The sequence below is a fragment of the Thamnophis elegans genome, chromosome Z, assembly GCF_009769535.1.
Source record: "Thamnophis elegans isolate rThaEle1 chromosome Z, rThaEle1.pri, whole genome shotgun sequence".
Lineage (NCBI taxonomy): Eukaryota > Metazoa > Chordata > Lepidosauria > Squamata > Colubridae > Thamnophis > Thamnophis elegans.
In genome coordinates this window covers 143,531,769-143,556,283 of record NC_045558.1, presented here as the reverse complement: position 1 = coordinate 143,556,283, position 24,515 = coordinate 143,531,769, and the positions used below count along the sequence as shown (strand labels likewise).

The following is a 24,515-nucleotide window of genomic DNA, read 5'->3' as shown; positions in this document are numbered from 1 at the left end:
GCCTGTCTTCCCCCGAGTTTGCAAACAACAAAGCGGCACCCACTTATCTCGTCGTAAGCAGGGAGACGGTTGTGAAAGGGCTCTAGGCACGCTGCTGAAATGTAGAACTCTGTACTCAGATTTGTTTGCCTTGTGTGAGGCTGAGCAAGCAAGGATTCTTGTGTACACAACACACACCCTGGCCCCCTTTGGTTTTGTTCGGTGCACAGCTACGGTGTCTGCAGCATTTTCTCCAGGCTGGCCGGCGGGCTGAGGCAGCCCCGAAAATGTGTTTGGAATCAGCAGGGAAACGGTTACACATCTGATGACGTGAGCACCGGTTGCCACCGCGCCAACAGGAGCTGGCACGATCCTGGCGCTCTTTTGATGGCGTGGCCAAGTTCCTTTTCTTTTTCTCTTTCCTTTACAATCGCTTCAACGGCTGCTTTGGCAATGTTGCCGCCGTTTCCTTGCCCCGCTTGGCAGCTGGATGGGCGGGAAAGGGAGAACCAGCATGGAGAAGATGGGGTTCGTGCGATACAAACGATGTTGGGGTCTTGTGCTGCGGCTGGATGTTGCAGAGAAGGACGGTAGCCGGGCTTTGCCGTCAGTCCACACGAGCGCGTGTGTATCGGGACAGGAGGGACCCTTCCACAGTTGTGCCGTTACATGGTGTCGACCCCTGTACACCATGTATGGGGAGCCGCCGCGAATGACCTTTTGGTGGTATGTGCAGTGTGACACCGCTGGTCGTCGATGTCCTTGGACCGGGTGCTCGGTCTTGTAGCGCTCGCGGTCATGCATTTTTTGAGCGTGTCTGTGTTGTTGTCCTCTTATCCACGATCGCATAGAACAGTCTTCCAAAGAATACATGTAGATTGTGTAGAGGTAGTCCTCGACCTATGACCGTTTGTTTAGCGACCATTCCAACTTACAACAGCACTGGAAATAAATGACTTATTTTTCACACTTATGACCCTTTCCGCATCCTGGTGGTCATGTGGTCCAAAAATTCAGAGTTCTGACTCCTTTTTGTGACGCTTGCAGTGTCCCGGGATTGTGTGATCCCCTTTGGCGACCTTCCGACAAGCAAAAGTCCAGGAGGAAGCCAGATTCCTTGCGGCTGACCTGACGACGGCCGCGATTCACTTAGCAACCGTGGCAAGACAGGAGGTCCAAACTCGCTCCGCAACAGCCTCACTTAGCAACAGACCGTTTGGGGGCTCGATTGTGGTCATAGGTCGAGGACTACCTGTAGTACGAGGAGGTTCAAGTCTACACATCCGAGCTTGTAGTAGTTACTCCATGCCGCCGGCAGTCTCGGGAGCGTGAAGCTTCGACTGCGTTGTGGTTGCTTTTGCTTGAGAATTGAAAGGAGTGAGTGGAACATAACTCGGCCGCCACCGGAGCAAACAGGCAGGGCTACTGAAGAAGTGGAGGAGGAGGAGGAGGGATCTAGACTTGAGGGGTTGTGGAGGGAGGGAGGATTAATGAAGTCATTCTAGCCCTTTAAACCAGGACAAATTTTCCGGGGGAGGGTAGAGGCTGAGTCACTTGTGGCCGGAATTTACCCCACACGGGGCTCCACTGACTTGGCAGGAGCTCTGAACCCCACATGGCTTCGTGGAGGGGAGGATAAGTGGTGCGGGGAGGAGAGAGAGAAAGACACACCAGCGGAAAGGAGTTACAAGTTACATTCTCCTAGTATGTCCCGGTTGCACATTAGTCGAGGCACAGCGGCGGGAGTAAACACTCCGGCGAGGACACTTCGCTGACGTGTGATAGCGCCACGCCTCTCACGTCCACCCTTTGTGTGCCAAGGAGGTAAGTCCCTACTACCCGTCTGTCTGCGTGCGGAGGGAGAGACCTGTGAACAGAGGAGCGAGGGCACTGTGTGTGTATCTGTGTGTGTAAACGGAGCTTGTCGTTCTTTTCTTCCCTATACAGCAAATGTGTGTCGGTGTGTCAGACGACTGTCTCTCTCTCTCTCCCCCCCCCCTCTCTCATGCGGTTGCGTTGTTGAGGTTCGCTGTTCGTGTGTGCCTCACCCTCTTTGATTCCTCTTGGACCTTGGCCAATGTCGGATCGAGTGGTTCTTTGACCCATGGGTGCTGACACTGCTCGTTTGTTTAACTCCTTAGCCGTGTGTGTGTGTGTCTGTGCGTGTGTTTGTATTTGTATGTTGAAAAGCAGGATTCACCTAAGGGAGCACAGACGTGTCTCTTCTTGGTTTTAGGGCTTTTTTGCGGTTTCTAGAATTTGTGGTTGTCGATACGGAATGGTCGGGAAAGATTCTCTCCGCCCGCGAATGCCCGCGGAATGTTGTGCGGGTCTCTTTCGTGGGATTGCGAGGTTCCCAGCCAGCACGGGGAATGGATCAACCCCGCAGCGGGGGCAACATTGCGCCAGGGCCCTATTGTGTTGAAATTGTGTGTCTGTAATTCTCTTTCCCCACCACCCCCCTCCCCAAATCTTGGACTTTGGAACGATTTTGTAACTTCGAGGCAGCTTTTGATTAACTTGCGATCCTCTCTGGGATGGGTTGTTGAGACCACACTTCCCAAATCCCCCCCTTTTTCCTGCCGCGATAGTTGGGAATTCTGGGAACTGACGCCTATCTCTGGAGAGGGTGGGCTTGTGTTGACTTTGGCGGCGTTAAGATTAATATTTTCTGGGTGAATGTCTGTGTTGAATTGGTCTGTCGGTGCGCATACATTTCTCCCCCAAATACAGATAGTCCTCGACATACAACAGTTCATTTAGTGACCGATGTTGCAATGGCACCGAAAATGGGACTTACGACCACAGTTCACACTTAGGACATCCTTGTGGTCATGTGATCAAAGTTCATATGCTCGGCAATTGGTTTGGGGGGGGGAATCACGCGTTCCACTTTTGCGACCTTCTCACAAGGGAAGCCAAGAACTGCCGTGATTCGCTTAGCAACGGTGGCGAGGAAGGTTGTGAAATGGGGCAAAGTTCGCTGCCCAGAGGTATCGTTTATCCAGCGAAAACAGTACACGATTGTGGTCGTAAGTGGAGGACTACTGTACCGTCGTGGGTTCGGTTTCTCTCTCTCTCTGATATTGATCGGGAGGGGAATTGGCAGGGCGAGTCGGGGATTTCCCTCCCCAAAGCTTGATCTATAAAGCTCGCCAAGGGGCTTTCCTGCACTGCAATTCCCGACCTTTGCCAGGCGCGGGCGTGTGCCTAAAACCCTTCGGGTGTGTGGTGTGTTTATCAGGCTGACCTTTCTTGGAAAGTAGGAGGGGACCAAACCGCACAACTCCCAGTCACACCGGATCCCGTTAGCTTTCGTGCATCATGTTTTCTGTTTCTCCGTATCTCCACACAACACCCACACCCACATACACACATGAGGGGGGGGAGAGAGAGAGAGAGAGAGAGGGAGGGAGGGAGGGAGGGAGAGAGAAAGAAAGAGAGAGAAAGAGAGAGAAACTGAGAAAAAGAGACAGAGAAAGACAGAGATACAGATAGGGAGAGAGAGAGAGAAAGACAGAAAGTGAGAAAAAGATAGAGAAAAATACAGATAGATAGATGATAGATGATAGATGATAGATAGATAGATAGATAGATAGATAGATAGATAAAGAGAAAGAGAGAAAAAAGAGAGATACAGATAGGGAACGAGGGAAAGAAGAGAAAAAAGAGAGATATAGATAGATAGGGAGGGAGGGAGAGAGAAAGAAAGAGAGAGAAAGAGAGAGAAACTGAGAAAAAGAGACAGAGAAAGACAGAGATACAGATAGGGAGAGAGAGAGAGAAAGACAGTGAGAAAAAGATAGAGAAAAATACAGATAGATGATAGATGATAGATAGATAAAGAGATAAAGAGATACATAGATAGGGAGAGAGAGAAAGAAGAGAAAGAAAGAGATAGGGAGGGAGAGAGAAAGAGAGAGATACAGAGAGAGAGGGAAAGAATCAGAGAAAAAGAGACAGAGAAATATAGATAGATAGATAGATAGATAGATAGATAGATAGATAGATAGATAGATAGATAGAGAAAGAGAGAAAAAAGAGAGATACAGATAGGGAGAGAGAGAGAGAAAGACAGAAAGTGAGAAAAAGACACAGAAAAATACAGACAGACAGACAGACAGACAGACAGACAGACAGATAGATAGAGAAAGAGAGAAAAAAGAGAGATACAGATAGGGAACGAGGGAAAGAAGAGAAAAAAGAGAGATATAGATAGGGAGGGGGGGAGAGAAAAAGAGAGAGATACAGACACACACACACACAGATACAGATAGATAGGGGGAGAGAGAGAAAGAAAGAAAGTGAGAAAAAGAGACAGAGAAAGACATACAGATAGATAGGTAGAGAGAGAGAAGGTGAGAAAGAGAGAAAGAGAGATACACAGAGAGAGAGAGAGAGAGAGACAAACAGAGATACAGATAGATAAGTAGAGAAAGAAGGAGAGAAAGAGAAAAAAGAGAGATACAGATAGATAGGTAGAGAAAGAGAGGGAGAGAAAGAGGTTTAGAAAAAAAGAAATACAGATAGGTAGGTAGAGAAAGAGAGGGAGAGAAAGAGAGAAAAAAATAGAGATGCATAGATAGGGAGAGAGAGAAAGAAAGAGAGAGGGAGGGAGGGAGAGGGAAAGAATCAGAGAAAAAGAGACAGAAACAGATAGAGAGATAGAGAGAGAGGTAGGTAGGTATAGAGAGAGAAAGAAAAAGAGAGAGAAAGAAAAGGAAGAGATATAGATAGATAGCGAGGGGGAGAGAGAGAGCGAGAATTCATGCACTCTTTCTAAAAATAATTGATTGATGTACAGGTAGTCCTCGAGTTTCGACCACACTGAGCCCAAAATTCACGTTGCTAAGAGAAATGTTTGTCAAGTGAGTTTTGTCCCATTTGTACGACCTGTCTTGCAACAGTTGTTAAGTGAATCACTGCAGTTGTTAAGTGAGTAACCCGCTTGTTAATTGAATCCGGATTTCCCCACGGACTTTGCTCTTCGGGAGGTTGCAGCAGGGGATGATCTGACCACCACCACCCCGGGACATTGTGACCGTCACAAATATGAACCCCGTGTGAAGCGTCTGAATTTCGATCACGAGATCGCGGGGATGCCTGTAATGGTCGTCGGGGCGAAAAACGGTCGTAGGCCGCTCCTTTCGGTGCCGTGGGGACTTCGAACGGTCACAAAACGAGTCATGGTTAATTGATCTGTATTGCTGTTTGTGTCGTGGAAGGAAGGCCATTCGGGGGGGCTGGCTTTTCAATAACCCCGTTGCGCCTTTGACCACAAGAGGCGTGTGCCTTTCTGCCTCTATGCGTGGACAACATCCCACCCCCGTGTTGTGTTGAACGGACGTTGGGGTTTCCCAGCTGATGCTTATCGTCACGTGCGCGTCGGGGTGGGGTGGGGTGGGGAGAACGTGTGCGGTCCTATCGTCGGGTGTGAAAAGCAGGACATATGGACACGGTGTGTGCGCGTGTATGTGTGCGCGTGGTTGATTTTTCAGGTAGACGTATCCAAATGGTTTCTCGCACCCCCCCTATACTCAGTCGTTTTCTAGGTGGGGTGGATTGAAAAAGGGGCGGTGTCCTTCTTGGCCGCTGACTCAGGGCTGACACAGCTGTTCTACTAAGCATGTGGGGAGACCGTGATTCACAACCGGCTTACACACCGAACTAGCGCCCCATGGCCCCCCCTTCTTTCCCATCACTTGCCACCTCAAAAAAACAACACAATTCTGAGCCCCACATCCCAGAAGGCTCTACCCCTGAGCCACGTTTCCCGTGGGTTTCTCTCCTACTGCCCCCATGTGTCCGGGTAAGTCCTCTGGTTACGACCACAACGGAGCCCAGAAGTGATGCTGCCGAGCGAAACGTTGGAATTTTGCCCCATGTTACAACTCGGTTTTTTGGCCACTGTTGTTAAGTCGGTTGTCACGGTTGTTGAGTGAGTCGCACGGCCCTTAAGCGAATCGGGCTCTCCCCCATTGACTTGAGGTTGCAAAAGGGGATCACGACCGTCGTAAACGGGAACCTGTTTCCGAGGGTCTGAATTTCGAGCACGGGACCGTGGGAATGCTGCGACGGTTGTAAGTGTGAAAAATGGTTGTAAATTGCATCTTCCAACGGGCACTAAACGAACTGTTGGAAGTCAAGGCCTGCCTGTACATGCGTGGTTTGCACTTACACGCTCTCACCCTTTCCACTTGTGCAGCCGCACAGCAGCTCTGCAGAGCCTTCCCCCAAGCTGACCCATCATCCCCTGCTAGCTGAAGGGATGGGAGTTGTAGTAGAGTATATCTGGAGAGCAGAGTGAAGACTGCCCAAAGTTTTTCCTTACTGTCTTGTCTCTTACTTGGGAGAGAGAATTGGGGCTTCAACCTTTGTACTACAGGTAGTAAGCACTACAGGTAGTAACTACTAGTGGTAGTAAGTACTACTGGTAGTAAGTACTACTGGTAGTATTACAACAGTTCGTTTAATAACCATTCAAAGTTAAAAAAATGAATTAGGACAGTTTTTCACCCTTACGACCGTTGCGGCATCCCCGTGGTCATGTGATAAAAATCCGGACGCTTGGGAACTGACTCCTATTTATGACAGTCGCAACGGGTGTGTGTGTGTGTCACACGATCCTCTTTTACAACCAGCCAAGTCCATGGAGAAGCCAGATTTCCTTAACGACCTCATGATTTGCTCCACAACTGCAGGGATTCATTTAACAACGGTGGTAAGAATCGGGGTATCAAAACTTACTCAGCCACTGTCTCGCTTAGCGGCAGAAATTTTGGGCTCCACTGCGGTCGTAAGTCGGGGACTCCCTGTATTCTAGAACGCTGCGGTCCTGATTCACTCTTGTTTATCCTTGCTTACGCCGATTCTGGGTCAATATTCCCACTTATTTTGCAAAAATATTCCTCTTGCCATCCCCCTCCTATACCTAACGCACGTAATATACACTTACCCCACGCACTCCGGGCCTTGTGAATTGCTGCTTCCTTTGCGGTTTTTGCCCCCTTTTGTATCCTTTCAAGTTCCCCTTTCTTGTAAATCCGTACAACTCGGAGCTTGCAAAAATATTTTTTGTTATTTTTTTGCTCGTCATTTTCGGAGAAGTGGCTGCGGGGGGAGGAGGGGAGGCGAAGGAAGTTGCAAAGAGCAGGATGATGCCCAAAATGCTGAGCTGGGCAGCATGGGCAGAGGGAAGGTTGAGGGACGGGGGGAGGGGGGGGGAGAAAGCCTGGCACCCAGCAAAAAATTGCTGACTTGGTCGAATCGGTCCGAGTGACGTTTCGGGGAGTCCCGGGGAAGCCATGGCCGCATTGCAGGGGTGGAAAAACCGAAGGGTGCAACACGTTCCTCGTTCCTTTTCTTGCCGTGCTCCGTGATGCGTCGGGGTGTGCCTTGCTGGAAGTGCCGGCGTTGGAAATCCCCTGCGCATCACCAGCCTGACGTACGGAGGGTGGAGGGATGGGTGGGGCAGGCGCAGGCGCCAACACAGGTGGGGGAGCCTCTCTGCTTACCCAGAATTCTCTGTACGATGCAAAGATCAGAAACATGCGGCAGGATTCGGGGTTGAGTGGGACCTCGGGCATAGCCGCGTGGCGACGTAGTTGAGTGGGGGTTTTTTGGAGGGTTTTTGGTTTTTAGAGGGGGGCATTCCCGTCCCCTCTCTTTTCCAATTTGCATGCCGCTTCCTCGGTGCCATCCCGGGCAGTCCGTGCCGGGGGAGGGAGGGGGGGGTCTCCAATTTCCCACGATGCCAATTCTGCCAGGGCTGGATTGCTATGCCCATCGTCGTTTCTTTGCCCGAAGAAACCTCACTCAAGTCTTGGACGGCAGGACACTGTCCCGGTGGGCGGATTGATTAAATGACAGGGAGTCCTCGACTTAACGACTGCAACAGGGCTCCGAATTTCTGTCCGCTGCTAAGCGACATCTGCCCCATTTCCCGACCTTTCCCGCCAGGTTTGTGAGGCGAATCGCACACACACACACGCACACACACACACACAGACACAGGGACACTGCGACCGTCGTAAATGTCAGTCCATTGCCCAGCGTTACAATGTTACAACGGACGTAAGCGTGAAAAAAACAGCCGTTGGTCCCTTTTTTCCAGTGCAGCTGTAGCTTGGAACGGTCGCTAAATGAATTGGTGTTAAGTCCAGGTCTATCAACTTCTGCTGGCAAGCTGTTCATTGATTAATTCATAGGATGACAGAGGTGGAAGGGACCTTGAAGGTCATTGAGTCCAACCCCCTGCCCAAGCAGGAAACCCTACTACACCATTTCTAGTAGATGGCAGTCCAGTCTCTTCTGGAAAGCCTCCAATGATGGTGGTCCTTCCAGTAACCACGGAGGGTTTGAAAGGTGGCAGCTACACCTTGAACGGAACCTGGGAGTAACACGGCCACCGATGCAGCTCACGCAAGCGATTTGCACCAGGATTCTTGGCATCGCCGGTGCTAATCTAGAGTTGCTCCTGGATGCCGGACTTGGGGTTGGGTGGAAACAGTGTCTTGCGATGTTTGAGCATGGATTGCGTGTCCTTGCGATGTTTGTGTGTAGATCGTGCGTGCGTCTTGCGATGTTTAGAACTGTATCATGTGTCTGTCGTGCAATGTTTGGGTGTGTCGCTGAACGATCAAGAGGGAGACATGGAGCGGGCATCTGGTACCCCAATCATGACCCACGGCAACGACAGGTAGACAGGTCACCGTCCTTAACGTGTATGCCCGCGGTTTTCCCAGGCCGACTGTGTAGACAGGATACCCAAAGACGTGTGGGCTTTTGCCCACAGTACACACCCTGGACGGCACGCGGGCAAGCGCTCCGCGAGGGGCGGCAGCATGTTGGCGAAAAGGCAAGGGGCCCCGTACGGCTCGGCGCACGGAAACGAGATATTTCAGGAATCCCTGCCGTTGCGGTTGTTGACTCCGTGGGCGCGACTTCTCCATGGTGGCAAACAAAGCAACTCGGAGAACGCCCCCCCCCCCGCCGCCAAAGAAAATGTCCCGAGCAAACTGTTGTTCAGCGGCTTGGAAAAATTCCAGCCAATCGGAATTTGGAATTGTAAATAGAAGGAGCAGTTGGCCGGGTTTGGGGGTCCCCTTTCTGGACTGAAAACCAGCCGGAGTTCTTTATAGCAGGCAGTGTAGAACGGCAAATGGGGGTCGATTTTGTGTGTGTATCTTGTGAAGTTTGGGAGTGTATCTTGTGTCCTTGCGACGTTTCATTTCAGACAATTGGCTTTTCTTCAAAACCTCCAGTGTTGGAGCATCTACAACTTCTGGTGGCAAGCTGTTCCACCGGTGAACTGTTCTCACACTGAGGAAACTCCTCCTCAGTTCTAAGTTGCTTCTCTCCTTGATTAGTTTCCATCTGTTGCTTCTTCTTCCTTTGGAGAAGAGCTTGACCCCCCTCTTCTTTGACGCAGTCCCCCAAATATTGGAATGCTGCTATCACGCCCCCCCTCCCTCCCCGGTCCTTCTCGTCATTCAGCGAGACATTCCCCAATGCCTGCAACCGTTCTTCCCTCCAGAGGTTGTGGGTGCTCCATCACTGGAGGCTTTCAAGCAGAGATCGGACAGCCCTTGATCTGAAACGGTTGAAGGTCTCCTGCTTGAGCAGGGGGGGTTGGACTAGATGACCTCCAAGGTCCCGTTGTGATTTTTGTGATACGGTTTAGAGCGCAGGAAAGGGCGTGTTGGTTCCAGGTCCTCCTTTTGGACACACTGCCCCCAAGGTGAAAGGTCTTCATCCCTCCGTGGCGGTCTTCATACGTGACGTAACCTTTGCACGCTTCGCGGGAGGGGGATCACTTCCCCTCCGGAGTTTACACGCCCCGTCACACCCCACCGGTCGTACTTTGCTCGCCGTTGCACAAAGCGACGTGCCATCGATGGGGCCTTGTGGCTTCCTCCTCCTCCCTCGTCCGGAGGCGTGCAAGGAAGTCCTGCCAGCTGCTCACTACCCTCCCCCCCTTTCCTCCCCCCTCTTCCACTCGGCTGTTTGGCAGGCGTGCAACGCACGAGGGCCGTGCCCCGGCTGGGCTCTGTTCTTAAACCACAACCGCCCTGCCTGCCTGCTCGGGAGCCAAACTTAAGCTCGGGGCGGTTCTAGAAATAGCTACGGGTGTCCGGCCCGGCCGTAGCCACGTCTGGGGCCGGAGGGGAGGGGGGGGGCGAAGACGAGACCCCCTCCGTGGGTGGGTTCCCACGGATCGTGTCTGGTTATAAAAAGCCTGTCTTGACCACAGCAAAGGATGGGATCTGATCTGGCCAGTGTGTCTTGTCTGGCTCCGGTTTCTGGCAGGGACACCGGGCCGGAGAAGGGTGGGTGAGTCACAGGCCCCGTGGGGGTGGACACAGCCCCTCCCCTCTCCCGCGGGGGTCTCTTCGTGGCGGGCGGCGTGGGAAAAATAACAGTGGCTCCCAATTCCGGTCGCATTGGAAGAGGAAGTTGAGCCAAAGTTTTTTTTTCCCATTAAAAAATGGTTCATTCATTCATTTATTCATTTATTCATTCCTTCGTTCATTCATCCCGCAGCTGCTGGGCTGAGCTCGGCCCATTTGACAGATGGAAAGATGGAGGGGACCGAAAAAGAGCCAATTGGAGTCCCGTGGTTAAAAAGCACCCGGCTGCCATCAGTTTTAATCAGAATAGAGCTGGAAAAGGGACCTTGGAGGTCTTCTAGTCCAGCCCCCTTCCCAAGCAGGAGACTCTATTCTATTTCGATCAGAATAGAGCTGGAAAAGGGATCTTGGAGGTCTTCTAGTCCAGCCCCCTTCCCAAGCAGGAGACCATTTGAGATAAATATGTAATATAATCAGAATAAATCTGGAAAAGGGATCTTGGAGGTCTTCTAGTCCAGCCCCCTTCCCAAGCAGGAGACCATTTGAGATAAATATGTAATATAATCAGAATAGAGCTGGAAAAGGGACCTTGGAGGTCTTCTAGTCCAGCCCCCTTCCCAAGCAGGAGACTCTATTCTATTTCGATCAGAATAGAGCTGGAAAAGGGATCTTGGAGGTCTTCTAGTCCAGCCCCCTTCCCAAGCAGGAGACCATTTGAGATAAATATGTAATATAATCAGACTAAATCTGGAAAAGGGATCTTGGAGGTCTTCCAGTCCAGCCCCCTTCCCAAGCAGGAGACTCTATTCTATTTCGATCAGAATAGAGATGGAAAAGGGATCTTGGAGGTCTTCTAGTCCAGCCCCCTTCCCAAGCAGGAGACCATTTGAGATAAATATGTAATATAATCAGAATAGAGCTGGAAAAGGGACATTGGAGGTCTTCTAGTCCAGCCCCCTTCCCAAGCAGGAGACTCTATTCTATTTCGATCAGAATAGAGATGGAAAAGGGATCTTGGAGGTCTTCTAGTCCAGCCCCCTTCCCAAGCAGGAGACCATTTGAGATAAATATGTAATATAATCAGAATAGAGCTGGAAAAGGGACATTGGAGGTCTTCTAGTCCAGCCCCCTTCCCAAGCAGGAGACTCTATTCTATTTCGATCAGAATAGAGATGGAAAAGGGATCTTGGAGGTCTTCTAGTCCCACCCCCTTGCTCAAACAGGAGATCTAATATAGACATTTCAATCAGAGCCGGAAGGGACCTTGGAGGTCTTCTAGTCCAGCCCCCTTCCCAAGCAGGAGACTCTATTCTATTTCGATCAGAATAGAGCTGGAAAAGGGACCCAGGAGGTCTTCTAGTCCAGCCCGCTTCCCAAGCAGGAGACCCTATACGATTTCAGTCAGAATAGAGCTGGAAAAGGGACCCTGGAGGTCTTCTAGTCCCACCCCCTTGCTCAAACAGGAGATTTAATATAGACCATTTCAATCAGAGCCGGAAGGGACCTTGGAGGTCTTCTAGTCCAACCCCCTGTTCAAGCAGGAGATCCTTATTTCAGACAAATAATTGCCCAGTCTCTTCTTAAAAACATCCCGTGTTTTTCATACTTACGACCATATTTCATACTTATGATCGTTGCATCATCCTCATGGGCACGTGATCTCGGGAATGGACTCGTATTTATGACGGTTGCCAGTGTCCCGGCCGGCGTCCTCTTTTGGGACCTGTCACGCCGGGTCAACGGGGAAGGCAGATTCACTTAACAACTGTAATAGCTGTAGTGATTCACTTAACAACGGTGGGGGAGAAAAGTCACCAAACGGACGGGACCGAGCTCCTCGCTTAACCAATGTTTCACTTAACAACAGACACGTTGGGCTCAATGGTGGTCATACGTCGAGGACTACCTGTAGAAACCAGGAGACTCTGAGTTCTAATTCTGCCGTAGGCATAAGAGCCAGCTAGGGGATTCGGGGGGATTTTGGGCCAGTAGGAAATTAGAAGGAAGGGGGGCCTTCATGCCACCATAATGGAATTCCACCGTGATACGTCGTGGCTGGGAATGATGGGATTCGGAGTTCAACCCATGGGCTCCCTTAGTTGCCAGATAGTCCTCCACTTGACGACCTACAACGGAACCCCAAATTCCCTTTGCTAAGCGAGACAATTGCTGAGCTCTGCCCCATCGAACGACCTTTCTTGCCCCTCTTTATTAAGGGAACCCCGGCCGTTCTTAAGTGAGTCACACGGTTGTAAAGTGAACCTGGCATTTCCCCCATTGACTTGGCTTGTTGCAAAAGGGGAATCCGATAACCCTGGGAATCTACAACCGTCATAAATACGAGTCAGTTGCCAAGCCTCTGGGTTTTCATCACGTGACCCCGGGGATGCCCGCAACGGTCGTTAAGTGTGAAAAAGGGTTCCTGTCACTCCTTCCAGTGTCATTGCAACTTCGGTCAATAAACAAACTCTTGTAAGTTTGTCACTAAGTGAACTCTTGTAAGTTCGTCACTAAATGAACTCTTGTAAGTTCGTCGCTAAATGAACTCTTGTAAGTTTGTCACTAAATGAACTCTTGTAAGCTCGTCACTAAATGAACTCTTGTAAGTTCGTCACTAAATGAACTCTTGTAAGTTCGTCGCTAAACAAACTCTTGTAAGTTCGTCACTAAACGAACTCTTTCCACTCCCGCCGCCGCCTAGCAGCTTTGCAGAGCCTGTTGCAACTTGGAACCGTTGCTAAACGAAGCGTTGTAAGTCAAGGACGACCTATAAAAATCCTGCCCTTAAATGCAGGTTCGAACCACAGCCATTAATTCTTTGGTCCAATGCTTCCCCACCTGAGCAGCTGGAAGATGGGCGGACTTCAAGTCCCAGAATTCCCCAGGCAGGCATGCGGGCTGAGGAATTCTGGGAGTTGAAGTCCGCCCACCTTCCTGTTTAAGAAGCACTGTGTTTAGTTCATAGTGATCTTCCCCTCTCCTCCCATCAGCTGGCCAGGCAGTAGCAATCGCTGATCGCGAGTGCGGATCTCGGCCGCCCCTCCTCATTTATCTCTATGGTTTCAGACCCCTCTGGAAGATCAAGGCGAACGCTGATTGGTGGCCGTCGGGAGGAGGGGGCGCGATTGGCTGCTCGGCTGGAGAAAGAGAGGCACAAGGCACTTCGGCTAAGAACACCCGGCTTGGCAGGGGTTAATCTTGGAGGCGGGCGGAACGGCGGCCCCGCCTTCCCACCTTCCAAGCCAGCCGTTCCATTGGACGCGGGGGCCAGAAGGTGCCCTCCCTCCGGAGGCGTGGCCCGCGCTGATAGGCGGGAGGGTTAAAAAAAACAAAAAACACCACCGCCGAGGGTTAACCCTCTCCTGCCCGTAGCGAAGTGAGTGAACTGGGAATGCGGGATGGCAACGACCCCCCGAACAGCGGCGGAAAAGGCAGCTGCTTCCGCCTCTTCGGGCTTGGACGTTGGGGTCGCCTTCCACGTGCTGAAAGTAGGGCTGGAAGGGGGGAAAATGGGGGAAAGGGAAGCCCGGGTTTTTAAAAGATGCTGGTTCAGAGCGACGCGTGTCGTGTGAATGCTCCCTAAAGCGTGTCCGCGTGTTATTTGGATGGGGGGGGGGGTGCGAGGCTAAGATGAAACCTGGGATTTTTCCCCGGAGGGAAGGAAATGCATGCATCTTTGGATTTGATATCCCCCTTTTGTTTTAGAGACTAAAAAAAAAAAGTGTTGGACTACAACTCCCATCGCTCCCAGCCAGAGCACAGGAAAGCCCATAGCAGCCCATCCTAGAAACTCGGCTCAAAGGGTGGAAATTGCTCCTCTTCCCAAACCTGGCTTCTCCCCATTCCCACAACCCCCAGTTTCCCCCTCTGTAACTGCATTCACACAACCTAGCAACCTTTTGCACGTTTGGTTGAGGTCTGTTCTGGGTGCGAAAGTTCCCCTTCAAAAGAAGGAAAAGGCAATTTCCAACCTTGGCATCGGTGGGTGGCTTAGAAGCCCCCTCCCCCCCACTTCCTCCTTCCTGGGTAGGGGGGGCAGAACAAGGGGGTCCCGAGGTTGTCAGAAGGGGTTTCAGAGCGTCATAGGTGCGAATTTAAACGGTGTTTCTCTCTCTTTCTCTCTTTCTTGCAGCATTCTATGTGGTTGTGACCGCCGGAGGCTTTAGACCCGGAGGAGGTCTACATTATCAGCGGCTGGCGGGGGGGCGCCTGTCGCCCGGATCTGGGGGGGGTGGAGGGTGGGGAACGAAGACGCGTCCACAGCGGCAGAAAGGTAAGAGATGGTCTTGGGGGTGGGTGGGGAGGGGAGCATGGGAGAGGAGGGTTTGGGGGTCCAATGGAGACATAAAAGCACGAAGTGGTCCATAAAATGGGTAGAAGGGAGATCTTCTATCAGGGGTCTCCCAACTTTGGCAACACTAAGACTGGTGGACTTCAACTCCCAGAATTCCCCTTTGCTGGCTGGGAAATTCTGGGACTTGAAGACTTCAACTCCCAGAATTCCTCAGCCACATTAAGACTTGTGGACTAAGTCTACAAGGATGTAGGAATTCTGGGAGTTGAAGTCCCCAACCCTTAAAGCGGCCGAGGGATTCTGGGAATTGGAATCCCCAAGTCTTAAAGCGACTGAGGGATTCTGGGAATTGAAGTCCTCAAGTCTTAAAGCGACTGAGGGATTCTGGGAATTGAAGTCCTCAAGTCTTAAAGCGACCGAGGGATTCTGGGAATTGAAGTCCCCAAGTCTTAAAGCGACTGAGGGATTCTGGGAATTGAAGTCTACCAATATTAAAGCGGCTGAGGGACTCTGGAAGTTGGAAGTCCTCAAGTCTTAAAGCGACCGAGGGATTCTGGGAATTGAAGTCTACCAGTCTTAAAGCGGCTGAGAGACTCTGGAAGTTGAAGTCCACCAGAATTAAAGCGACCGAGGGATTCTGGGAATTGAAGTCCCCAACTCTTAAAGTGACTGAGGGATTCTGGGAATTGAAGTCCTCAAGTCTTAAAGTGACATGGTTTATCTTATCTTTCTTGGCCCCAAACCCCCATTTGGGTCTTGTAGGAAGGAGACTCAGTTTCGTTGGGTGGTTAAGGTGCTGGTTTAGAAACAGGGAGACGGGGAGTTCTAGTCCCGCCTTAGGCATGGAAGCCGGCTGGGTGACTTTGTGCCAATCACCAGGCAAACTATGAGTTCTAGTCCCGTCTTAGATTAAAAAAAAGCCTATTGGGTGACTTTTTGCCAATCACCAGGCGACTGGGAGTTCTAGTCCCACCTTAGACAAGAAAGCCTATTGGGCGACTTTGTGCCAATCACCAGGCGACTGGGAGTTCTCGTCCCACCTCAAGCCTGAATGGTGACTTGAGTAACTTTTCATCCAATTGCCAGCCAGCCGGGAGTTCTAGTCCCGCCTTAGTCATGAAAGCCGATTGGGTGATTTGGGGGGCCAGTCCCTCTCTCCCAGCCCAGCCCACCTCACGGGGTTGTTCTCGGGGGGGGGGGGAGCCGAAAAGAGTATCGGGTACATTCAACACCTTGAGTTGCTTAGAAAGTTAAAAAAAACGGCGGGATAAAAATGTTAAGAAATGTAATTTAAAACTAAGGAAGGACTAGAACTCACATACGCCCGGTTTCCGCCTTGCTGCCTTTTAAACTGCCACACAAAACGAAATTCAACCAAAGGAAAGAGGCTTTTGTTTGTAGAAAGTGGGTATTTAGGAGGAGAGTTAAATTAAATCACACGGTATAAAAAGGGCCCCGGATTATTTTTTGGGGGGGGATGAGGGGGGAATGTCTCCATCCGCAGCTGGTTCCCCCTAACCCTGTCGCTCTTCTTTTCCCGCCCGCAGACTGGATGCATCGAACGTTGGAACAGTTAGGGGTCCGTGCCGGGCGGGACCCTTTTTCTCTCGGCAACCTGGGTTGCAGCGGAGCCTGGAGTTCGTGCCATTCTCGCCCATGGCTCCCAGGGGGCAGGTATTCTGGGCAAGGGGAGGGAGAGAGGGAGGAGAGGGCCGGGTTCGTGGTGGTGGTGGTGGTGGGTCAACAGCTCCTGGGGGTCTCTCAGTCAAGCCTGGCTGGTCCCCTCCCTCGTTTTTCCTTCCGAATTCTCGTTTCTCCAAGTGAAATTGGAGAATGATTGGTAGACGACAGGGGTCGGCAACCTTAAACACTCAAAGAGCCCAAAATGTCCAAACCGGAAGCCCCCCCCCCTCCCCAAGCCGACAGGAAATCCGGCTCCCCCACCATAGAGTCTCCTCCTAGCACAGCGTCCTTTTTCCTCTTCCTGTCCTAACTGAAAGCCCTATTAATTGCGGAGCTGACCAGCGACAGGAAGCCGCAGCAGAGGGATGAAAGAGCCACATGCGGCTCCGGAGCTGCATGTGGCTCATTCCTGGTATATAATAAGTTTTTTTTTTAAAAAAATAAACTTTTTTTGAGTTTTCTGGATAAATTCGTGCCTACAGGTAGTCCTTGACTTCCAACCGTTCATTTAGTGACGCTTGAGTGACCGTGACACTAAAAAAACAGTGAACTTATGACTGTTTTTCCACACTTAGGACCGTTAGAGCATTACCCCCGATGGTGGTAAAAAGGGAGCAAAATTCACTTAGCAGCTGTCTCACTTAGCAATGGAAACACTAGGCTCCATTGTGGTTGTACGTCAAGGACTGCCCCCCTATGCAAATCTCTGCAGAGTAAATGGGCTCTGCACACAGGTGGTCCTCGATTTACGACCGGTTGCTTAGCACGAGTGGCAACTTTCTTTTGCCAGAAACTGGTATGTATTGCTATTTTCAGACAAAATAAAACACCCATTCCGGAAAATGAGGTTTGCTTAATGACTGCATTGTTCACTTAGCAACTTTTCATTCACTTAATGACCATGCTGATTTGCATAATGCCCACTGCAAAAAGATCATCAAATCAAGTTTCTGCTTATGGGATGAATTGCTTGACGATTTATATGACCGTAATCCCAGGCTCAATTTGGGGTCGTAAATCAAGGACTACCTTCAATCCCACCAAGGTGGGCCTTCGTGCCCCCGAGCTAAGAAGAGAAGGGGTCCTTGGAGGTCTCTGAGCTTGGTTTTCCTTGCAGACATTTCACAACCCAACTAGGCAACCTCATCAGTTCTGGATATGCAAACACCTCTCCCTTGTAGCACCGAGGGCGTTGTCTGGTTGGGTCGTGAAACGTCGGCAAGAAAACCACCAAACTCAGAGACCACCAAGGACCCCGAGCTGCAAATATTCCCCTTTATTGAGCTCAGAAGAGTGACAATCAGGAGGCTGTTAGTTCGATCCTAAGTCGAGGCAGATATTTCTCTCTCTGGGCACAATGAGAATATATCTGCCGAACAAAACTCCTCATCGGCGACAGGGAAAGGCATCTGGCCACTAAAACATTCAGCTCCATTCAGTTGCTCAGGACTCCACCCCGCCAGGGATTTGGGGGTCGTTAAAAGAGGACGATTGAGCTCAGAGGTCTAGAGAACCAGCTCAACCCCCTTGGGGGCTTCATCCCATTTATCTGGAGGGTCTCCCCCCCCTTCCCCAAATCCCCACCAAGGTTAGCTTGCTTCTGTCCAAGCTTTGAGTGGGTGGGCAGTTTCGGTGTGGCCTCCTCTGCTTCCTCTCCCAAGTCTGCTCCTTTCACCTCGAGCGGGACCCCCGCCCCTAATAGTCTCGGGGTGCTTTCCCCACCCCCCTCCCACAGCTGACGTCTCTTCTGTCTTTCCCTCCCACCCTGGTTTTCCAGGTGCTCCGCCAGTGCCGTCCAGCCACCTCTACCCCTGCCGTTACCGCCCAGCCATGGTGCTAATTTGGGGCAGTACAGCAAAGGCTACTATGCCCCCGGGTGAGTCTCGCGCCGGGCGGGGGGGGGGGGGTGGGCATGGGAATGAGAAAGGAAGCCCCCCCCCCCACAAACCTCATAGATTGCACCTGGGAAAAGCTCCGAGCAGACCATTCCCCGTAGCCCTGATGATGTTCCCTAGTTGGGTGATGAAACGCCCGGAAGGAAACCATCCAGCTCAGAAAAGCATCCAAGTTTCCAAAATCCACCATTTCCTCTTCTTCTATTCCTCCCCCCCCCCGCCAAATCTCTGCAAACCCCACACCCTCCTAACACTGATAGCGTTACCTAGATGGCTCACGAAATGTCTGCAAGGAAATTATCCAGTTCAGAGAGCACGAAGGACCTCATAAGTCCTATTTCTCCTCCTCCTCCTCCTCTCCCAATCTCCACAACCCCTCCACCCTCCTGGCACTGATAGCGTTACCTAGTTGGATCGTAAAACGTCTGGAAAAAAACCACTATGCTTCATTTCGACCCTGAGCTCAAAAAAATAATTCTCTTTTGACCACAAAGGTCTTGCTGTATAGCTCTGTCCTTTTCAGCTTCTATGCTGCCCTCCCCCACCTCCATCCCTGGCTCTCCCTTCCCCTTTGCTGGGTCCTTCTTAGATTCCCCCACTCCATATCTGCAGGAACCCCCCCCCCCTTCCTTTGAGACTGCTTCTTGTGGCCTGCCAGAGGCAGCAGATTCGGACAGTGAGGAGGTTGGGGAGGAAGATGGGCCAGTCCTGGAGTCTGGGGAAGGCTCTGAGGAGGGCTCTGCGTCGGAGGCAGAGAGGGGGGCAGGGCCGCCCCGACAGTTACCAGCTGCCTTCGGAGTCGGACATCAGTGAGGCAGAAGAACAGCTGGAGCCTGTTCCCAGTGTGCGCATGCCCAGAGTTGCCAGGTGAAGGGAAGAGCTAAAGAACAGGGGTCGACTTGAGAGTAAGGCCACAGGTGGACGGTGAATGGCCCCTCCCAGAGGGAATAAAAGAGTGAGCGCCAGGGGAGTGGAGTTTGCAGGAGACGATTAGTTTGCTTCATCGGTTTGGAGACTCCTGGCCAAGTTCTGCAGATCTCGGCCTGGAAGCTCTCCAAGCCAGATAAGGTCTGTGACCGTAAATCCACCCTTGAAAGACTTTGCTGGGTGGAAAGGAGCAGAATTCACAGTCGATTAATAAAAGAGTTTGTTCAGGCTCTCGGGAACCCCGCAATTCCCAGGGACCCCACCCCACGCGCTGGCTTCTTCGCTGACCTACTCATCGCGTCCCCCCTCTTATTTCCCCTCCCTCCACTCCAGGAACCTTCCGCCCCGCCCCCTGCACGGGAAACTGGAGGCCATCCATGGCTGCGTCCAGGCACTGCTCCGTGACCAGGGCCAGCCCCACCTCTGGGAACAACTGGGGGAGATTTACGAATCCGAGCAAGACTGCGAGGAAGCCATTCGGTGCTATCAAAATGCCGCTCGCTACCAGCGCGACTACGGAAGCTACGGGAAGATGCACGCCCAGATCGGGAGGCTGCAACAGGTAGGAGGGCCGCGGGGCAGGGCGGGGGGGGGGATGCCCGAGGCGAGCGTCAGGCCTCCGGGGAGGAGCAGCAGAGGGGGCTAGAACTCACCGTCTCCTGGTGATTGGCCCAAAGTCACCCAGCTGGCTTTGAGGTTTAAGGTGGGACTAGAACTCACCGTCTCCTGGTGATTGGCCCAAAGTCACCCAGCTGGCTTTGAGGTTTAAGGTGGGACTAGAACTCACCGTCTCCTGGTGATTGGCCCAAAGTCACCCAGCTGGCTTTGAGGTTTAAGGTGGGACTAGAACTCACCGTCTCCTGGTGATTGGCCCAAAGTCACCCAGCTGGCTTTGAGGTTTAAGGCGGGACTAGAACTCACCGTCTCCTGGTGATTGGCCCAAAGTCACCCAGCTGGCTTTGAGGTTTAAGGTGGGACTAGAACTCACCGTCTCCTGGTGATTGGCCCAAAGTCACCCAGCTGGCTTTGAGGTTTAAGGTGGGACTAGAACTCACCGTCTCCTGGTGATTGGCCCAAAGTCACCCAGCTGGCTTTGAGGTTTAAGGCGGGACTAGAACTCACCGTCTCCTGGTGATTGGCCCAAAGTCACCCAGCTGGCTTTGAAGTTTAAGGTGGGACTAGAACTCACCGTCTCCTGGTGATTGGCCCAAAGTTTCCAAGTTGGCTTTCTTGCCTAAGGCAGTACTAGAGCTCCCAGTCGCCTGGCGATTGGCACAAAGTGATTCAGCCAACTTTGATGTCTAAGGTGGGACTAGAACTCACGGTCACCCGGTGCCCAAGATCTCCCAATCGATTGCCTAAAATGTGACTAGAATTCCCAGTCTCTGGGTGATTGGCCCAAAGTCACCCAATTGGCTTTTGTGCCTAAGACAGAACTAGAATTCCCCGTTTCCCGGTTTCCTATTGGCTGCCTTAACCATTCCACCAAACTCCCCGAAATATTATTGGTCAAAGCAAAGAAAGCAACCCGTTTTCCCCCCCTTAAATCAGCCCCTTCCCCAGATTAAAAAGCCAAGTGAAGAACAGTCTATTTGGATGGGCGACCACCAGGAGATATTGCGACTCTTCCCGAGGGAAACCCTTGCCCGAACTCTGTGAAGAAAAGCTTTTAACTTTTTTTTTTAACGTGGTTTCCGTCCCTTCTTCTTCCTCTCCCCCCCCATTCCCCCCCTTTTTTTCCAGGCTCAGCTGTGGAATTTCCATTCGGGGGGGTCATCTCATCTCCGGCACAAGGTTTTACCCCCTTTGCAACAAGTCTGGAACCTGTTACATCTTGAGGTAAGAACAGGCCCCGTGTCCCCCCACCCCATTCCCCACAAAACGGGGGGGGGGAGTATCCATCTGTGCCCCCCCCCCTAACCCCGGACCTTAATTCACCTCCAAAATCACACCTTCATCCAGGCAAAGCTGGTTTGCCCAACTTGCGCCATTTGGGACTTACTTAAGTTGAAGGAATATTTGTTACTGTTGCTTTTTAAAAATTCTATGAGTCATTTGTTAGCCTTTTTTTTTTTTAAGAAATGTTTTGGACCGATTTTCTTCCGTTCCGCAGTCTGGCGTGTCAATCACTGTTTCCAATTTTATTTTTTATTTTTTTGAGAATTCCTCTCTGGGGGGGGGAAAGTTAACATTTTTTCCGAATATTAACCAAGAAATGTAAAAGAGGAACAGGGTTTTTTCCAGGACTCCTGCGTGATTTTTTTTGTTTGTTTAATCTGCATCTTTTATTTAAAGAAAATGGCTAAAACTCCCCGACTCTGATTGGATAAAATCATGGCCTGAAATGGTGTTTGAGGGGGGGAAGCTCCTGCTTGGAAAGGGGCTTTGACTAGATGACCTCCAAGGTCCCTTCCAACTCCATTGTGATTATATTACATATTTATCTCAAATGGCACAGGATCTCCTGCCTGAGCAGGGGGTTGGACTAGATGACCCCTAAGGTCCCTTCCGGCTCTATTGTGATTATATTACATATTTATCTCAAATGGCACAGGATCTCCTGCCTGAGCAGGGGGTTGGACTAGATGACCTCCAAGGTCCCTCCCAACTCTGAAAATGCCGCCTTTTGAGTCATTGCTAAAAATAAAGGAGTGGCAAAATTGTCCAGGAAGACGGAGAGTCCTCGACCGTGACGCAGGCCAAAATTTCCGTTGCTGAATGAGGCAGCTTTTAAGTGAGCTTTGTCCCGTTTTACGACCTTTCTTGTCGCCGTTGTTAAGGGGATCCCTGCAGTTGTTAAGTGAGTCACACGGCTGTTCAATGAATCCTCTCCCCCCCGTTGATTTTGCCGGTCCGAAGGTCGTAAAAGGCCATCAGGGACCCTGTGAAACTGCAGCCGTCGTAAGTGTGAGTCGGTTGCCAAGCATCTGAATTGTGATCACGGGACGGTTGAGGGGGGACAGCAACGGTCGTAAGTCTGAAAAGCGGTCATTAACAGAGTTGGAAGGGACCTTGGGAGTCTGTTTTTTCAGTGCCGGCGTATGTTCAGACGGTCACTAAATGGAATGGTTGTAAGTCGAGGACTTCTTGGGTCTGGATGAGTTTTGCGGACATCTTTTGTCTTGAAACAAGGAGGAAAACCTGGACGCCTTGTTATCGCCTCCTTTCCCCGAGGCTGGATGGGGGATTCTGGGAGTTGAAGTCCACAGGTCTTAAAATTGCCACGTTTGGAGAACCCGCTTCCTAGAACAGCATTTTTCAACCCTTTTAGATGTGTGGACTTCAACTCCCAGAATCCCCCAGTCAAGATGGCTGCATGGGGGATTCTGGGAGTTGAAGTCCACGAGTCTTAAAAGCAGCCAAGGTTTGAGATCCCTCTCCTAGAACAGCATTTTTCAATCTGCGTATCTTTTAAATTGCACGAACTTCAACTCCCAGAATCCCCCGGTCAAGATGGCTGTCCTGAGGGATTCTGGGAGTCGAAGTCCACGTGTCCTAAAATCACTGAGTTTGGAGACTCCAGTCCTAGAATGGTGTTGTTGTTTTTTTTACCTTCTAAGCTGTATGGATTTCAACTCCCAGAATCCCCCAGTCAAGATCTGGGGGGATTCTGGGAGTTGAAGTCCACAAGTCTAAGAGCAGCCAAGGTTGGACATCCCTGTCCTAGAACGGCATTTTTCAATCTATATGTCTTTTAAATTGCATGAACTTCAACTCCCAGAATTCCTCCAAGCTAGCCATCTGGACTGAGGGATTCTGGGAGTTGAAGTCCACGCATCTTAAAAATCACTAAGTTTGGAGACAATGATGTTTTTTTTTTACCTTTTAAGATGGAGGGACTTCAGCTCCCAGAATCCCCCAGTCAAGATGGCTGACTAGGGGTGGGGGGATTCTGGGAGTTGAAGTCCACCCCTCTTAAAAGCCTCCAGGTCCCAAATCTTCCCTAGAGATGCTCCGTTTTCGCGGGAAGGCCTCGCGAGTTGGCTTGTTAGCCGGAAAAAAGACCATTTTCCCACTCCAATCCCCTCTCTCGCGCCTTCCTCCCCCCCCAGAAAAGGAATTTCTCGGCGAAGCGCAACCCCCAACTCAAGAGGCCTGGCCCCCCCATGGAGCCCCCCGTGGTCCAGCCCATCCCGCCGGTCCAGCATCCAGCCCACCTGGGCCACGGCGAAGAGATGCCGGCGCCCATGAAGAGACGGCGCAGCACCAGTCCCGATCAGGTAGAGTATCCCTCCCTCCTCCTCCTCCCCCGCTGGCACTCTGCGCATGCTTCATGGCCTCCCTCCTTTGCGGCCGCTGCTTTCGGCTTCTGCTTGGGGGGGCTGCTGGCTTTTTAAAAACAAAGACAGGGGAGAAATGGTTCTGTAGGTGAGATTCATCTCTTCCTCGATGGGGAAGGATGTGGGGCAGCTGTGAGGGGGGGGGGGGAGAGGAAGATGCGGTGGGGATTTGGAGGCAGTGACCCTCTCCTCTTGCTCTCTCTCTGCCCGTGCCTGCCGGGGAGCAGAATGGTGGTAATGGGGGAGGCCAGCACCTCTCCGGTCCCGGAGCCCCCGGCAACCCCCACTATCAGCTGCCCAAGCCTGGATTATGGAGCCCCCTCCATGGAGACCATTGGGCCCAGGAGCGCAAGAACTTGGCCGTCCCAGAGAGACAAGTAAGGCTGTGGCCCCACTTTAAGGCCCCCCCCCACCCCCGAAGGAGGGAAGGGAGGAGGGAGGGAGAGTGATATTGGGAGGAAGAAGAAAGTGAAGGAAAGGGGGAGAGAGAATGAAAGAGAAAGAAAGGAAAAGAAGGGAAGGAAGGAAGAAAAGGAAGGAGGGGAAGAAAGGAAAGGAAGATAGAAAAAGAAAAGGAAAATAGAGGAAAGGAAAGGGAGAGGGAGAGTGAAAGAAAGAAAGAAAGAAAGAAAGAAAGAAAGAAAAAGAAAGGAAGGGAAGGAAGAAAAGGAAGGAGGGGAAGAAAGGAAAGGAAGATAGAAAAAGGAAAATAGAGGAAAGGAAAGGGAGAGGGAGAGTGAAAGAAAGAAAGAAAGAAAGAAAGAAAGAAAAGGAAAGGAAGGGAAGGAAGAAAAGGAAGGAGGGGAAGAAAGGAAAGGAAGATAGAAAAAGGAAAGGAAAATAGGAAAGGGAGAGAGAGAGTGAAAGAGAAAGAAAGAAAAAGAAAGAAAAGGAGGAAGGGGAAAGAAGGAAGAAAGGAAGATAGAAAAAGGAAAGGAAAATAGGAAAGGAAAGGGGGAGAGAGTGAAAGAGAAAGAAAGAAAAAGAAAGTTAGGAAGAAAAGGAGGGAGGGGAAAGAAGGAAGAAAGGAAAGGAAGATAGAAAAAGGAAAGGAAAATAGGAGAGGAAAGGAAAAAAAGAAGAAAGGAAAGGGAGAGAGAGAGAATGA

The 24,515-nt window shown here is 51.2% G+C and overlaps 1 protein-coding gene across 6 annotated transcripts in view; it reads left to right on the top strand.

Annotated features, from left to right (window-relative positions):
• KDM6B (lysine demethylase 6B) overlaps positions 1-24,515 on the top strand; it is a 99,154-nt gene that overhangs the window by 44,773 nt on the left and 29,866 nt on the right. For 2 of the 6 annotated variants that reach the window (XM_032234569.1, XM_032234566.1), the window contains exons 4-10: positions 14,461-14,601; positions 16,170-16,296; positions 18,083-18,181; positions 19,461-19,689; positions 20,871-20,966; positions 23,180-23,347; positions 23,635-23,784. In XM_032234569.1, the coding sequence (XP_032090460.1) occupies positions 16,175-16,296; positions 18,083-18,181; positions 19,461-19,689; positions 20,871-20,966; positions 23,180-23,347; positions 23,635-23,784 (864 nt within the window). In that variant the 5' untranslated portion in view covers positions 14,461-14,601; positions 16,170-16,174. The other 4 variants (XM_032234567.1, XM_032234568.1, XM_032234570.1 and 1 more) reach the window with 4 other exon arrangements.